The sequence below is a fragment of the Monodelphis domestica genome, chromosome 6 (genome assembly GCF_027887165.1).
Source record: "Monodelphis domestica isolate mMonDom1 chromosome 6, mMonDom1.pri, whole genome shotgun sequence".
NCBI classification, from domain to species: domain Eukaryota; kingdom Metazoa; phylum Chordata; class Mammalia; order Didelphimorphia; family Didelphidae; genus Monodelphis; species Monodelphis domestica.
This window is the reverse complement of record NC_077232.1, coordinates 178703799-178721858: the sequence shown is the minus strand read 5'-3', so window position 1 is coordinate 178721858 and position 18060 is coordinate 178703799. Positions and strand designations below refer to the sequence as shown.

The following is an 18060-nucleotide window of genomic DNA, read 5'->3' as shown; positions in this document are numbered from 1 at the left end:
TAAGCGAGACAGTCAGAAAAATTTGCATGGGGTAGGATATTTATAAAGAGGAGAGTAGGAATGACAGAAGTCCCGCCAAGAGGAGAAAATTCCTTTCCCTCGCTTACACCTCGCGACTGCAAGGCAGCTAAACTATGGCTGGGCCGGGCCGAGCCGAGCGCAGAGGCTGTCGGGACTTGTAGTCCTCGCTCTGAGCGTCGTTTCCCCTCCAGCTCTAGCCCCGCCCCTGCCCTCGCCCCTCCCCCCCTCAGGCGGGAGTAGCATCTGGGGAGAGGGGAAAAGGACGAGATCTAGTCTCTGCTCTCTCCCACCCCTCCCCTCCGACTTCCTGCTTGGGCCGGACTACAGCTCCCGCCATCCTTTCGGCGCAGAGGCTGAAAGCGAAAATAAATTTGGGGGCTCGGCGCTGTCTCGCTCTCCAGCTCGCTCGGGGTTTCTCTCAGTTTTGTTTTCCCCGCGGCAGGACGGGCGTCTGGGCGGGCCCTGGGTCCTCCAGGGGTGGGAGGGGATTTTCCCCCCTCTGCCTTTTTTGCAGCTCGGCTGGGGCGGCTAGGCGGAGCCGGGAGCTCCTCGGGATCATTTCCCCCCCTTTTCTCCTCCCCCGCCCCCCGGCGCGAGGCAGCGGGGGGCGGCCGCGGGCCCAGAGCTCCGGCCTCCGGGCTGCCCCAGCGCCTTCTCTCGAGAGCTGAAGAGGCCGGCCTCGTGTGGAGGAAAAGAGGGAGGGGCGGGCATGGACTAGGCGAGAGGAGCCTCGCCCGTGCAACGCCGCCGCTGCTGCTCCCGCTTCCGCCGCGGCTTCTTCGCTGCTTCTGCTCCTCCTCCACCTCTTGCCGCCGTCGCCGCGGCCATGTGGGGCTAGCCCCGGGGCCGGCTTCTGCATCGCGGACGGGCCAACATGGAGGCTGCCGTTAGTCTCCCGGATGGCGGAGAGCCCGGAGGCGCCGCGGCCGGGGCCCGGGCCGGAGCCGAAGGCAGCGGCTCCGGGGACGCAACGCCCATGGACGCTTATCTGCGCAGCCTGGGCTTATGCCGGAAACTCATCGCCAAGGACGGCTCCTGCCTCTTCAGGGCCGTAGCGGAGCAGGTGAGGGCCCGTGGGGCGTGGGGTGGGCCGCGGGAGGGGGCTGGGCGGAGGGGGGCAGGTGGGGTTGGTCGGGCCCGAGGGATCCAGCCCTGCGTTCTACGGGTCGTGTCCCCTTGTGTCGTCATAGCCGCCCCCCATTGTGCCCGTGGAATTTCCACGCGCAGCGGCCCTGGGGGTCTGAGAGCGCCGCGTGTCTGGGCACAGAGAGGCCTGTTTCTTCCTCGAGCACATTTTCTCCCATTTCCTCGTGGTCTCCGTGATAGTCGAGCCCTGGTGGGTCTTCGGCTGCTGGCCCGCCCCATTGTCGCCTCCCCGCGGCCCTTTTTTTATGAGCGGAGCCCGCCCGGCTTCCTTATGTCCGCGGTGGTGGCGCCGGGACCTGTTGAGTAGGACTTTGCAGACGCAGACGCTGCCGCCGCCGGCCTGAAGCAGGCACGCCTTACAGGCCACCGAGCTGCTTCTGGAAAACTTTGGAAGCTATTTAATCTATCAGCATTGATTAGGCGCCTACTTGGGGGAGCTGGGCTACTGAGTCCCCAGGAGCGCCCCCCGCAGATATTCAGACCACTTTCAGTTGCCCCCCTGCCCTCCAATCCTGAGAAAAGGGAGGCAATAGATTAAAAAAACAACTGTGGACTAGGCGGATATAACTGGATATTTTTGCAAGGTAAAGAAGAAATGACTAACTTGAGGAATTCGGAGAAATGTGGGAGAGAGAAGCCGCAGGACTGAAGTGAGAGTTAATTGATATGCAGGAGGCCCGAAGATCTAGGTTCTAGCCTTGAAAGCTGTGTTATGTGACCCTGGGCAAGTAAGTTACCTTTTCTGCGTCCTGGGCAACCCCTTCTAAGACTTGAAGTTGCCACACAATTGTTGTGGTTTGATAAGCGTAGGAGAAAGGGGCGAGTAGCGTGTAGTACCCCGAACTGATGAAAATAAGCAGAGCCCCGGAGAATGGGATACACCGTGGCTTATGTTGAAAAAATGGAAGAATAAAAAGTGAAACCAAAGGCTTAATTAAGTTTACTCAGGAAGGATTTATGATGCACCTATTTTTTAAAACCCTTACCTTCCATCTTAGAAAAAAATACTGTGTATCAGTTCCAAGGCAGAAGAATGGTACAGGCTAGGTAATGAGGATTAAGTGACTTGTCCAGTATCACACATCGAGAAGTGTCGAGGCCATATTTGAACTCAAGACCACGGATCTCTAGGCCTCTACCTCTATCACCTGAGCCCACATAGTGGCCCTCCTCCAACATTTTTTATGTGCCTTGGTGCTGTAGTATATTAAAAGAGACAAAAGACATACACCCACACATCCTAAAAGCTCTGTGCCCAAAACAGTGCCATTTCTATTTTATGAAGACTTTGGCGTGAAATTTTTATTTTTGCCAAGTTTTTTTAATAAAGCTAATGTAATTTCTAAAAAAAAATACATATGTGGAGAACATATAGGAAATATACTTGATACATAGTAAATATATATACATAAATATAGAATATATAGGAAATGCAATTTATGTATAGGAAATTATGTATAGGAAATATAGCTATAAATGGGAGGGTGGCTTAGATAGCCATATATAAATAAATGATTATAAGATGGAAAGCTTCCTGTAGGTGGGATTTTTGTTAGCACTTCAAGAAAGCCAGGAAAGTTAGTAGTGGGAATGGAGGAGGGCTCCTAGAAAATACCTGAAGTGGAGATGGGGTGTCTTGTGAAAATATTATACCCTGAGGAATAGTCTAGGTCTTTAAACTCCCATTTCAAGATATAAGAGATCACTAATAAATAAGACTTTGTACTTTTTTATTTTAACAGAATTACAGTTAGAGCACATTTGCCAGGCAAAAGAAGGAATTCTTTACCTACTTATCACCCTCCCTCTAAAAGTGATTCTACTATTGGAAGGTTAGGATATCTTAGAAAGTAAGTTTTATACAAATTCCCCATGTAGTCAACTATTTTTGCCCATTTTGTTTAGTATAAAAACACTTGCAGGAATGCAGTAAAATTTGCATCTTATTGAAATATTGACTAAAGTAGTTAACCCATCCCCAGTCCTCTTTATTATTGCAATTTCATAGTAAGCTTGCTCTGTTCTTTATCTTGAATTAAGGGTTTTTACTCAGTTGGATTTAAGAATCGCTTCCTTCCCTTTTGCCAGTTTCTTTGCTATCTAAATGAAAGTCCTTTCATGTGAAGCCTGAATATTTCATGTTCTAATAGTATTAATTTTTGGTATCCTTCTGTTTTTCATTTTTCACAATATATTTCTTAGTATATATTTTTTTATGTCTTTTGCACAATACACCAGTCGTTTCAACCTCTCCCTTTGAGCTCTCTCCTGTGACAAAGATAGACAACTAAGCAAAAGCATCCAGTATCACTACCACTTCTGAAACCAGATACAATATTCCTTCCTGGTAGGCATTTGTGTCCTCCCCCTCTATCCCTGATCTCTCTTGGCCATGCTGTTTTTCAGAGTCCATGTGATTATTTCAGATCTCTGGTGTAAAATAAAAATTTATGGCTTTATAAGAACAATAAGACAAAAACATTTTTCACAGGCAGGGCCACTATTAACCCTTTGTGCTTCATCCTGAAGTTCAACAAACCAATCAAATTTTTGACTGATTCAGGTACCCGGAAGGTGCTTTCCTGAACTTGTTTTGCTTCTTTGCAGGTCTTTAATTCAAGGAATTTAGGTTTATTTCAGGTGCAGCTGTGAAGTATACACACATATACAGACCATACACTCAGATTTTTAGCCAAGTCTTTGTGAGCTGATTATATAGTTTGCTAATTTTCCAGATCATTTGGGGGTCTCTAGTTTTTTTCTGTTTAAGCATTAGTTAATGTCTCCAGAAGCAGAAAGAGATGAAACAAAAATGAATTTGTTTTTGTATCTGCTCCCAGCTTTGACAAAAAGGTTGGCAGGAGACAAGGAGTTTGAAATGAATTGACCTAATGAAGGTTACAAGTTTGAATATGAATAATCCAGGCATTAATTACATATGTGTGTGTATATATATATACAGACACATATAAAAGCATCTTATTGTAGTACAGTAAGCCCAAGATGTAGAGGAACATAGTAACTATGACTTTCTGACCTTTTGTAGACTGAAGTAATGGATTCAAGATATATGCTGATTATTTTTGTTGAAAAATGAGACTCAAATTTGACATTTAAATTTGGAATCCAGAAGTTTCTACTGAAATTGTGGACATCTGATTTTTTTCATACTCTACTAAGATTCTTTAAAAATCCCAAATTGTGGTGAAACCAAGCACAATTTTATTGATTTAGGCCAATGATAGTATAGGAAATGGGCAAAATGTATGTTCGGAACATATAGAAGTGGAGTGTGGCATTAGCTCTGGCTTGGGATTTTAAAAAATGCATGTAAGGATTTAATATTAGTCTTTAGTTGGCTTTAAATGTTTTTAACTCTGGGGTAGTGTTTCTAAATACCTTGAACTGGGGGGAGTGATGGCAGCCGCTTGGAGTATGGAAGCCAGAAAGGAGCACATGCAGGAATATAATACTTTTACTCTAGGAATATCTAAACAGAGACCTTTCACTTATGGTATATATATGATAATAATATCTAGCATGTATTTCTTACAGTGTTTTATAAATATTTAATTTTAATTTTCTCAACAACCTTGAGAACTAGGTGCCTTCCTCTCCACCATTAAGTACTGTACCCTCCCCCCAGGGGACTGACCTGAACCTCCTTCATTAGGTTATGGAAATAAAAATAGGATGCTCCCTAGATTACTTGCTGAAGCAGCATTTGTAAGCTTTTCCCCACTGTCAAACAATGTATGGTTTTGGAGGAGTCCTAGTTATAAGTTTCTTTTCATGCCATCTATGTGCCTTTTCACATAGTACATGTTAAATCATCAGAATTATTCTTATGTCTAGTCATAAAACAATTTTTAGAAAGTCATTTCTCCTTTCCAACATTTCACTTTATTTCTGGTGTTCCAGTACTTTTTAGAAATTGCTGAATATTGTATTTTTGAGCAATAGTTTCAAAATCACTAGTACTTTTGAGCAATGGGTTCAGAATTCCGTAGTTACTCTTTTTCATTGAAATGGTAAAAGATAAATATGTTTATACCATTGTTTTTTACTTAAAGTGTTATTCTTAGTCTGCCAACTGTTGCTAGGTAAATGGCTGACTAGCCTTAGTTCCCTAACTACAGAAAGCCATATCAGATGACAAACTAGAGTTAAGAAAACTAGTAATGCCTTAGCTTAATTGGTGATGTGGTTGCTGTGAATGAACTCATAGTCAATGTTTTTGGTTCCTTAGTATGTAGGTATGAAGAATAAGAAATAAATAAGGGGATCATTGATATCAAATGTTAACAGTCTGCAAGTCTTATTGGAAAATGGGGATAGTACTACAGTGAAGTTCTAAAACAGATGAGAAGAGAAGTTGAGTTAGAAACAAATTGACCATTATGCTTTTAAAAAAATGCTAATTTCAAATCATAGACCATGTCTAAAAGTGTTAGTTACCTAGCATTGGGTTGTTCAAGAATATATTTCTATAAGTTTAGATATTTTACATTAGATATAGAAGCAAGCTTAGTTGTGACCTGATAAAAATTTAACTTAGGATCCTCCAACTGAACTCAAAATTTTTGCTCAAGCTTAGAATAATTGACAATCACTCAGCTATAGTCTTCCAGTCTTCCCAACAACTCATCTCCAATAGGAATTTTTAATATTCTTTACTTCTATCCTAGGGCCTGCTTGCTCTGTTTGAGAATCTGAATTTTCCAATTTAAGCTTGTTAATGGACTAATGCTCTTTCTAAAAGGTTAGAAATGAGAAAATTTAAAATTAAAAGACCTCCTTTATTTTTTATATTCATTTCCATCTGCTCCTTTCCTCTCCCCATACTTAAGTTAAGCTACCCTTTCCAACACCAATTATAAAAGAAAAACAGTTTAACAAAACTAAATGGTTCTTCATCTTGGTAATGAAAGGTGAAAAGTAAGTCTTCTTAACTATAATTGTATTTAGTGAAATTAGAAATTTAAGAATATTTTATAAAAGTTTCTTGTTTCAGATCAAACTCAAGATGATATAAATATATCTGCTATAATATATATGTATAAAATATGTCCTATATATCTTTTTGTTGTTCTTTTGCCATTTGGGGTCTGGGTAAGACATTTTTATACCCTGAATCTTATGTGGCTTATTTTAAGTGGTAGCCTTAAGATATGGGAGTTAAAAATAAATCCTGGGACACTTAAAAAGATAATGATACACAATATATTTGTACTCTTAAATGCTTTCTTTGGATGTTTATTTATGCCTTTTAAAGTCTTAAAACAATGAATTTAAGGAATAAATGCCTTAATTTAAAAAAAATCTGTCAAATTTTTATATAGAGGCTCTAAAGAGTTTCAGAATAACAAAGGAAAATATTACTGTATTCTACTTAAAAAAAACAAACAAACTTCATGAAAGAGTCATATCAATGTTGCCATGCCTTTCACCCCTAGCAAAATTAGAACAGAATCAAGCATTGTGCAATTGTGGGATGCTATTTTATGTTGCTTTTTTAAAATTAAGGAGTTGGTGTAGGAGAAGCAAAGTGTTGCCTTATTACAGGGACATTGAAAACATCATAAAAATTGTTTAAAAGCTGGCATACATCATTAAATACAGCTCATTAATTTAATTTAAAATTTAATAAAAAGAAAACAACCCTACCTTCTATCCTAGAGTCAATACTATATATTGGTTCCAAGATAGAAGAGTGGTAAGGGTTAGGCAATGGGGATAAAGTGACTTGCCCAGAATCACATAGATAGGAAGTGTTTAAGGCCATATTTGAACCCAGGACCCCCTATGGCTTTAAATCCCCTGAGCACCTACCTGCCCCCCATTAATTTTACACATACAAAAAAATATCAAGGCCCAGAGAAGAGGAGTAATTTGTTTCAGATTTATAGAGATGGGCATGTGTTCTCTTGATCTGGTAGTTGAAGGGGGGAGGAGTGCTTATGAACTCTGGAGACTCATGACTACTATGTTAACAAAGTTTGTTAAAATCTATGAACTTTTTTTTTTTTAACCAAAAGTGCTCTTAGGAGCTGTTACTATTATGTAATGAAAGCCTTTGTCCACTTTTTAGTATTTTCAGTGGGCATAAAATATAAAAGGAAGAGAGAATATAGTTCTTTTAAGTTATGCCACTGCTATTAAACTTGAGAAAAACAAATTGTAAAAAAAGAAGAAAGAGGTCATTGGTTGTCAGATTGATGCAATTCTGCAGAACGGGTTGAAGCTTTAGAAATGGGGAAGGTGTGTTACTTAACTCATTATTCTATTGGAAAAAGTCTCAAGACTTTTTTTTTCCTTTTTTAGGTATTGCATTCTCAATCTCGACATGTTGAAGTCAGAATGGCCTGTATACACTATCTTCGACAGAATAGAGAGAAATTTGAAGCGGTAATTTATATCAAACATACTTTTTCTTTTTCTTTTTCTTTTTTCAGTTAAGAGTTTAATATTTTGCAACTTGTCTTAATCTTTTCCATTCAAAATAACATGGCAAACAAAGTAGATATTTATTCAGACAGTCACATACAGTATACACTTTCATGCCTAAAGAGAAAGCATACACTTTAATGGAGGAATAGAAGGCTATCTGGTAAACATGCAATGCATTCTCTCAGAGCAGATTAAATTTTGCTTTCATATATCTGCCTTGAGGTGATAGAGAAAAAGGTGGATGATTTCCTTAAAAGTTTGCTTAAACTTGCTGATAAAATTCACTTTCTGGGTGGTTCACAACAGCATCATTCTGTGAAATTATAAATGTCTAAGTAAAGAGAGAAACTTAAGAGGGTCCAGGTTTAATTACAGTTTTTTAGGAAGTATACTCTTTGGCAGATCCTTTCAACTAAGATCTTCACAAACTTAATAGCCTACCAACTCTAAAACCCTGCTAAAGGGCAAAAACAGAGGAGCTGCATATTATATTTTAAAATACGGAAGGTAAGAACCAAACAACGCAACTAAACCAGAAAGTTTTTTGAACCCACTTTTTTTAATATATCTCTTACTCAATGCTATAATAATAATTTTCTGCTTTACATGCACTATGTAGACAGGCAAAAAAAAAAAAACCTTATAAAATGTTCAAAAGACCATATTTTTTTAAAATTTTGTAAAGCTATCCAGTCTTTTTTCCATAGGTTCTAAGTTTATTCCTTTTTACCTACTTCTCTCCCCTGTCATATTAGAAATATGAAAATTTAAATATAAAAACTATGTTTTATTTTAAAAATATTTTCTCCTCATTTTCATATCCCCCATGCCAACCCCCAAAATCTTATGAAAAAAAATCTAGCTCAGGACTTAATCTGTAAATATTTCTCCTTAATACCAGATCCAAGAGATAGATCGACATCTAAAATTTCTCAGTACTGGTACTTCAGCATATTTATTCACATTAAGGTGTCATATAAGGTAGAAGCACAAAAGACATCAACAGAACCAAAAGTAAGGCACCTGTCTTTACAAGATGACAGCCAAAAACTAGTTGTAACACCAGCACACCTGCCAGTAAGTGACTATAGTCGAGAGAGAAACATTATTAATTACTCTTTCAATAGATGAACTAGCTTGAAATTCTAGAAATAATTTTTTAGTTCTAATCATGAACATTTTGCCTCAAAATCCCATTTAACAATGGTTTTTCAAGGGAAAACATAAACTTACTCTGTGAATATGAGTAACTTGTGAATTCAAGTCACTTCTTCTAGCAGAGCCTTTTGTCAGTATTTTTCTGCAAAACTAAAACTGAAAAGCTATCAAAATGCACAATCTCTCACTTCCCAGGAATCTTCTGAAAATTATAAAAGAACTACTAGATTTGGTTCACTTAATTAAACTCTTCGTGCAAAATAATATTTGTGGTAATTCCATGCCCACTGCCTCTGATTGCTCTTTGGGACATATAAATATCTATTACTAAGATCCCATTCTATAACAACTCAAAACCTTGTTTAACTCAATCTCCCATTAATTTTAGATATGGATAGATATGGACATGTGGTATGAACAGCAGGCTACATAGAACCTTCCTACATCAAGCTTTTCATCCCTTCTTTTAAGGCTACAGAAAATCTTGACACAAGGAAAGGCAGCTCATTGTCTTATTAGATAGCCCTCCTTGAATCCCCCCCAAAAGTAGTCATCTCCAGTGAGGGTTCCACAGAGAGTTCACATTGTATGACATTTTATTTAGATTCCATGCATGTATTTTCCTGTGTAGCCACAAGGTTAAGATCCATTCTTTCAGGAAACTCCAGCTTCTCACATACTGCTTCCTTTACAGGTAGGTATTGTGATATTTCATTGGGCTCTGTAAAGAGGGCTGGTGGAACATGGGTTAAATTTGCTATTTTGCTCTCCCTTGAAGTGTATTCTCTTAGTGTAAGTCTTGTCAGCCTCATGGTAGAGCCTTGTGTCATTCATCCTGATGAGCACGCCATCAATTCTTAAGAAAAATCTCAGTAACAGGAAAAAGCTAGAAGGCATCACACTTAAGCTTGAAACTCCATGATCATGAAGTTCATCTTCAAACAACAGAACTTCTTCAAAAAATTTAATCTGTTCTCTGGCTTTCAATTTCTCTGTCTATATGATCTGTTGTAGGCATAACCTTTAACTTAAGAACTTCGCCAAGTAATGTTCCTTTGTCATCTATTGTGTAGGTCCAGTCATATGGTCTAATAATCTCTTTGGAGTGCTCACCCTCCGTCCTGCTCTCTTGCCATTCTTCAGCACATGCTACCTTAAGTACTCCTTGGTAGTTGTTTACATACTTTAAAGCATCAGTTGCATTGAACTCAATTCCAAAGCCAGAAACATGTTGGATTCTTAAAACATTGTCTCCAAACATCATTTCAGGAAGAGATGGCATATGGAGCTCATCAGCTAATTTCTCCACATCGGCCGACTTCATCATGTGCGTCTTGGCCGCCGTCAGCTTCCAGGGCCCGAAGGAGAAGTCCTGGTGGCTGCTCTGGAAGCCATGAATATCATCATGGCCACAGTGGTGGCGCAGAAGCAGCGCAAGCAGCGGTGGCCTCCTTTCTCCTCCACTCCCACTTCCCCCTCCTCCCTGAGCTGCTACCAGCCCCGCCCCACCCCGCTCTCTTCCTTGTCAAACATACTTTTTCACTGTGTTTACTTTTTAGATCCCAGTCTCAGTCTAGAGTTTTCAGAAAAATCCCATGGAACCAGATCGTATCCGCAGATTTAAGTGGTTCATGTAATTGACTACTTTCAAAATCTGCGGCAATTTAAGTTCTAAAGAGGGCAATTTGGAAAAATAAAGTGGATTAAATGATGAACTTAGCCTATATTTTTAAATGATCCATGGTTGCCAATAAGAATCAACTCAACATAAATTGTATCCCTTTCCATTTTTGCTTTAAGTAATGTAGTTTTATTTCTATCTCTAGAGTACATTACTTATTTTTCTTTACCAATCTTACTCATCCTTTCCTTCAGTGAAGCTTTTTTCTGATGATTCTAGCTTGTATTGGGTAGATTCTGGTTTTTTCTAGTTAAGAAATATAATTGTGCAATGAAAAAAACTCTGATGCTGGAGTAAGTTCCACTCTGTAGTTTGAACTTGGGGGAAATGAACTAGGAATTACTTAGGGGCAGACCCTGAATGAATAAAATTAATGGACAGCATTTAGATATTAAATAATGTATTGAATTGGGGATACGAATACAAAAGTGAGATACTTCTTGTCCTCAAGAACATAGTCTAGTGGGGGAAAAACACATTGGAACTGGCGACCAGTATAGAGCATTTTGGTCTGAATTAAAAGAACAGTAAGTAGAGCCATAGGGAAATTGATTGACATGCACTTTCCAAAAGCAGGGATATTATTGATTTAATTAAAATGTTTCTGGGGCAAAAGAGTTATGGTGTGAGTGGGTAGCATAGTGGAGCAGACATCAAGAAGATGGCCCTAATGAGTGACTGGATTATGAAATATAGTTCCATTCTCTAATATGGAGGCCAAGAACTGTCTCTTTAGTAGTTCTGATAGTTCACCACTTCTCTTACTGATGCTGGCAAATGGCTGTCTTCAGTCCTACATGTTTGAGAGCATGTGGCTCTTTTGTGCCTTGCCCCAAGAGAGTCATTATGTATAGTCTCTACCCCAACTTCCCAGCTCTGCTGTGTTTTCTGTATCTATATGGAAGGAAAGTGTATGTGTGTGGATAGAGGAAAGCATAAAATAGACCATTTTGACCACAAAATTAAAACAAACATGTAAATAAAATCATGGAAAGACAGAAGAGAAACATTAAAAAAATTAAATTTCACCCAAAATATATGGGGAATTAACATATTTAATGTGAGCCACAACCCATAGATAAGGGAATGATTTTTAAAAATTGGAATTCTAAGTGGCAGCATGAAAAATATAATTTGAATAACTAATCATGAGAGAAATAGACATATTCAAACTAGCAAAGATGATGAAAGATGGGTGAAAGTTGATGTTGGAAAGATTATGGAAATATAGGTTCATTAAAGGCTTGTTGGTGAAGCTGGGAAGGGCCCTTACCTTTTTGGTTTTCAATTTGTAATTATGTAGGAAAACTTTACATTTTCTAGGTTTATACCTAATATTCCTCCTACTGGACATGTATTCCTAAGAAGTTAGATAGGAACACATTAATAGAACTTAATATTCCTTGTGGTAACAAGGCAGAGGAAACAAAAGTGAAATTCTGGTATATGAATGCAATATGCGTACTATGTTATATGAATGCAATTTTTATATTATTGTGTAGTAAGAATTGATAGGAATTCAGCAAACCTGGGAGTATCAGAAAAACTGATACAGAAATAAATGAGTCAAGAAAGTAATATGCACAGTAACTATAATAAAGAACAGTTAAAGCTAGAAGTTGAATTCTGAGAAGTGAAAAAAAACAAATGTATCATAGAAGAATGGATAAACAGAATTTCTTTTTTGTGGCAAGAGAGAAAGGACACATTTTTGTTTATAACTTGGTATATAAGTCTTACTGAAGTTGATATTGGCTTAAAATTTAAGCTGTAATAGCTGCTTATGTTAGATTTTCTTTGTTATACCAGAAGATTCATTACTAGAGGGATAGGTGGGAAATGACTGACATACAGACTGTAAGAGAGGAAACTTAGACTTAATCTGCCAGAGAAACAAGACCAGTAGATTCATCATGCTGGAAGACCATCTTGAGGAGGGGAAGGGCAGGAAGGAGAGAATTCCAGAGAAGGAACATTTCTTTCCCTCAACATTACAAGACGAAAGACATTAATTAAACTCAAGTTTTTAAAAAAATATAATAAATAGCTAATTGAATTTGGCTTCATTTTACATGAATTTCATTAATCATATCATTGTTTGAGAAATAGTACATATATGTGCTATGCTTTCGTTTTTAAGGATTGTTTGCTTATTTATGAGTCATGTTGCATGTTTTGTTGGAGCTAAATAAAGATCAGAGTGACAATGCTTGATGCACATATTGTTTCTAAGTCCCTTAGCTATAACACTGGTTTCTTAGGACCTATAAGTTAGTTCTTATCAAACAATTCAGACCTCACTCTGTAGTATCTTACTATATATTGTCCTGTTCTCTAATTGTTAGATATGTAGATGTCTTGTCTCCCCAATTAGATAATAAACTTGTGAGCCTGAATTATAATTTTATACCCTGAGTACTTGATATATATTTGATTGAATTAAAGCATTATTGTACCAGTGAAATAATATTTTTGAGCTAGTTTTTAAATGAATATTTTTGTTATTTCTTTCCAGTTCATAGAGGGTTCATTTGAAGAGTATTTAAAACGCTTGGAAAATCCACAGGTATGTTTAATTTTTTTTCCTATCCATTTGAATACTGTCAGTGTAAATCATTTTCCCTATATGCTTTAGTGTATGACTAAAAAGGGTCAGTGGTGAATGATCTTCCTTTTAGTCTAAATTACTATATAATTTTTTTTAATTTAAAAGATTACTATTTAATAGGGTTAGGAACTCTCTCTGTAACTTCATTTGAATGGAGAACCTCTTAGCTGAGAATACTCCCTCTACTATTGTAGGGAAGTATTTTTTCTGGACTGTACTTGCTTAGAGTTGTCTTGAGTATTGAAAAAATCAAATGATTTGCTCAGTCATACAACCAATATATGTAAGAGGCAGTACTTGAATTTAGGTCTTGCTGACTTTGAGATTGGCTTTTAAAAAAATAATTTTTAAATGAATATAGATTGGTTTTCCTTCTCCCCCCCCCCCCCCCCCCAAATAAAACAAATCCTTGTAACAAACAAACATGGTCAAGCAAAACATAACTGGTTCATCTATGTTCAAAGTACATGTTTTAGTCTGAATCCTTAATGCATCATCATCTCTTTCAGGAGGTATAGATCATATTTTTTCATCAGTCCTCTAGAATCATGATTGATTATTATCATTGATTAAAGTTCTTAGATCTTTCATAGTCTTCACAGTGTTTTTGTATACATTATTTTTCTGGTTTTGCTAACTTCATTAATTCATTTAAGTCTTCCTAGGTTTCCCAGAAACCATCCCTTTTTGCCATTTCTTACATAATATAATTTGTTTAGCCATTTCCCAATGGATAGGTATCTATTTTCTAGTTGTTTGCTATTACCAAAAAAAAAAAATTGCTATAAATATTTTTGACCATATGGGTTCTTTTTCTCTTTCCATGATCTTTTTTGTTGTATAAATCTAGCAGTGGTATCACTGGGTCAGAAGGTATGCCCAGTTTAGTAACTTTTGGGGCATAGTTCCAAATTGCTTTCTAGAATGGTTGGACCAGCTCACAGTTCCACCAGTAGGGCATAATTGTGCTTGTTTTCCTATAACTACTGGCATTTTTATCTCCCCCCACCTTTTTTTTTTTGGCTAGTCTGTAAGGTATTACCTTAGAGTTGCTTAAGTTTACATTTCTTTGGGGTTTGGGAGCTGATATTTTTTTCTCATATCAGCATAAATAGTTTTTTTTGCAATGAGAATTTTCTGTTTCTTTGACATTTATTGAGAAATAGTTTCTACAATTTTAATCATTTCCTTAAGTTACTTGAAAATAAGGTCTTTATCTGAGAAACTTACTGCTAAGATTTTTTTCCCTTTTTACTTTCTGTGTCAGACTTCCTACCTACTATACCATACTGGCTTTCTTCTTATTGGCAAAAGTCTGTTTTTAATGAGTCCAGGACTATAGGATCAGTGTATTGTATCCAAATCTGGGAGTTTGTTTTTTATAACATAGGAAGGGTATTTTTCCCTGATTACTATTTCTTTTCTTTTTTAAAAATCATTGCCTTCTGTCTTAGAATCGAAGGAAGTATCAGCTCCAAGGCAGAAGAACGGTAAGGAGTAGGCAATTAGCCAGGGTCACACAGCTAGGAAGAATTCGAAGTCATATTTGAATCTAGGACCTCCATCTCTAAGCTTTGCTCTCTATCCATTGAAACACCTAACTGCCCCATCTATTTCTTCTAAAGATGATACATGCATATTTTGTATTTGTAAGTATCCCCAAATTGGATGAAGGATAGGGTAATCTTTAATTATAAAGTGGGAGTTCTTGGGAGGGAGGGTGAGCTTATTGCTTTTCTTGTTATAACTATTTAGTGGAAATAATCTTGGACTTGGAGGAAGAAGGCCTGGTTTGAGTCTCGGCACTACCATTTATTAGTTGTGGGATGTTGGAAAAATTATTTAGCCTTTCTGAACCTTCATTTTCATTTTTGAAAGATGGGATAATATCTTTATTCTACCTATCCTTGGATGTCATTATAAGGATCAATTAAATATATAGTAGTACTTCATAAATACAAATATAAGGTATTGGTATTACGATAACTTTAACAAAATTATTATGATTTAAAAATACATATATTGATACTTTTACAAATGTTTGGGTGGGAAGAGGCATTAAATTCTTTCTTTAGAGATCTGGAGGACCTTTAGATTAGCTCCTGATGTTATTATTTTGGCTTTCCAATCTACCTAGGTATGTATGCAGCTAATCTGAGAAAGAAGTTGAGATTGTACTGTTGTTTATATATGACTAAGGGGAAATGGTGACCTTTAATGCCCCTGTGATGTCATCTCACATTAAGTCAGATTGATGAGGTGAAGGACTCTTGTCTCCTGAATTAAGGATTGTTATTTATTATTTTTAATAATGATTTCATGTTATTTAGTGGGGAGGGGGCATGGGGGTGGCGTTGGCCATAGGTAAGATAAATGTGGAAAAATTTATGAATAAACTCTTTCTCCAAAACAGGAATGGGTCGGACAAGTGGAAATAAGTGCCCTTTCTCTTATGTACAGGTAACAGATTTAAAAAAAAAATACTACATCACTTAATACAAAAGTAGTTGGATGAAGAAAAAAGGGAAAATAATGACTTATTTCATTGTATTTCAAATGTTAAATGAACAAAACCTTTTTATAATTAGCTGTAGAGCACATTCATGTCATTAAAACTCCAAACAATACTTTCAAATGTAAATTTGCCCGTTTTAAAATTACAAGTTAAAAAAGGAATTTTTTTTTAAAGGAACAGAGCAAAATTTTTCTAGACTATATAAATTGCCATATCAACTTTAGACTACTAGATAATCTTTCCCTGTAACCAGAACAAGTACTAGTCTGTGTTATGAGATACACTGAACATTCTGTAATTTGATTGCATCTTTTCCCTAAGTAGGGAAGACAGTTTCTCCCCTCTTCTCAATTTTTACAATTGTTTCGTGTATTTCATCGTACAGAATTTCTTTTCCTTTTTGTACTATGTATAAGGAGTCGTATTTTTTCCTTTTTTTTTTATCCTTCCCACTCCCCACCCCACCCCACAAATGTTTGTAAAATATGGCAAATTTATATCTTTATCAAGCCTGATTCCTTAGAATATTCTCCTTAAGACAGATTTTTCTGAAGTTTTCTAATTTTTGTTTTTTAAATTTCAGGAAAGATTTTGTAATTTATCAGGAACCAAATGCTGCTCCTTCTCATGTAACTGAAAATAACTTTCCTGAAAAGGTACAACTTTTCCTAAATACTCTTACAGACTTTGAGGAAGAGAGCTGCTCAGTTATAGCCTAAAATTTCCAAGTCATGTTTTTTTTTTCCTATAACTTACTTTGAGAGATGTCAACATATGGGTCACAGTTTTTCAAATTTTGTTTTTCAAAGGCAGCCAACCACCATTTAACTTTAGGGTGTCAGTATGTACATCTTATTTACAAAATACCATGTAGAACTACACTAAAAGCATTAACATTTTATGTTCAGAAAGATAATGGCATAGAGTAGCTCTATCTTAATGTATTTGGATGTTTTTATGTAAAGTGAGTATTATAATAACTAAGGTTATTTGTGAATATGGAAGACATTTCATTCAAAAGTGATTGATAGGTGTCTCCTGATAAATATGTTCATCTTTTATAGATTATAAAAATTACAGGCATAAAAAAGATGAAAGCTGTTTTATGCAGTGCTAAAACCATTCATCCATTTTGGTACATTAAGTCAAATTTTGGTCAGGGAGGGGGCCAAGAAAGCAAAGGGAAAAATTAGTCTTTGTTAAAAAAAAATAATCTTTTCTTTGACATTTTTACTTGATGGTTTTGTTATTATATACACCAACTTTGCCTTGCATAACCGTGAAATTTTAAAAATATACCTTAAAATAAGAGGAAAATCAATTTAAATACTGTCTTTATGGAGAATTCCTAGTGCTCAAACAGCTACTTCTGAACTGAACTAAAACTGAAGGTTTTCTATTTTGTAAGAATTTTATGTGATATGTTAGAAGCAAACAAGTTTTTGAATTCCTCTTGCAGAAAAACATATGACTTTTGGGAAGTTATTCAGTAATTGGGCCACCATATTGCAGATAATTATCAAAATGTGTTTTCTCCCTCTTCAGGTATTATTGTGTTTTTCAAATGGAAATCATTATGATATCGTCTATCCCATAAAGTATAAAGACAGTTCTGCTATGTGCCAGTGTAAGTATCAATGCTTTAGGTACACTAAAGAAGTATTTTGCATGAAATAATATGAAGTATACAGGTATAAAACTTGAATTCTCTGATGAGGTGAAACATAATAACATATTGTGGAGTGCCATAATAAAATCATACAAAAGTAGGTCTGAGATAATTTTAATATTTTCTCTTAAATGAAGAAGGCAGGTTCATAGGAGCTCCCACATTCTAAACTTTCCAGGATTGCTAATTTGGGTAGTTTAATTGGAGGAGTTTCAGTGAGCACATTCTGGAAGAAGCAGGTGGAAGTGAAGTTGAAATGCTAAAGATAAGTCTAGTTAACCTATAAAGTGTGCTAACACGATAAAATCTTCTGGGGCTTTTCCCACTGATTCTTGGGGACAGTTTTGTACTTGTAAAATAAACAAAGTCATCAATATTCCATTAAATATATTCCTCTGTTTTTCATTTGCAGCTCTCCTTTATGAATTGCTCTACGAGAAGGTATTCAATACTGATGTTAGCAAAATCCTGATGGGGCTAGAGCCCTCTGTTGAAGTAGTTGAAGAAAATGTTGCTAACAGTGAAATATCAGATTCGGAGGAAGAGAGTTGCAAGTAAGAACCCCTTTGGAAATAAATACTATTTTTTTAAAAGTTGGTATTTTATGCAGAGAAGAACATTTCCACAGACATTAGCTAAGCATTTACAAACTTATCAAGAGTTAGGGCTTTCCTAGTCTAAGGAAATGAATTTTATTAAGACAGAGCCCTGTTTTTATAATTTTTCTAATACTTTATTAAAATGAATTTCATGTATTATACCACTGTCTCTTCACAGTAATGCATCTTTGCTTATAACAACAAAAAGAAAAC

General features: G+C 36.8%; 1 protein-coding gene and 1 pseudogene across 5 annotated transcripts in view; one reads left to right on the top strand and one right to left on the bottom strand.

The window, feature by feature from the left end:
* Window positions 1-895: 895 nt before the first annotated feature.
* Window positions 896-18060, top strand: part of OTUD4 (OTU deubiquitinase 4) — a 54779-nt gene continuing 37614 nt past the window's right edge. The window contains exons 1-8 of one of the 5 annotated variants that reach the window (XM_007496268.3): window positions 896-1084; window positions 7492-7575; window positions 12972-13022; window positions 14519-14554; window positions 15478-15524; window positions 16163-16235; window positions 17125-17206; window positions 17661-17802. In XM_007496268.3, coding sequence (XP_007496330.1) covers window positions 896-1084; window positions 7492-7575; window positions 12972-13022; window positions 14519-14554; window positions 15478-15524; window positions 16163-16235; window positions 17125-17206; window positions 17661-17802 — 704 coding nt within the window. Of the gene's footprint in view, window positions 1085-1266; window positions 1896-7489; window positions 7576-12971; window positions 13023-14518; window positions 14555-15477; window positions 15525-16162; window positions 16236-17124; window positions 17207-17660; window positions 17803-18060 lie in introns of those variants that run through there. The other 4 variants (XM_007496270.3, XM_007496269.3, XM_007496271.2 and 1 more) reach the window with 4 other exon arrangements.
* Window positions 9280-10168, bottom strand: LOC103105074 (TIP41-like protein; annotated as a pseudogene).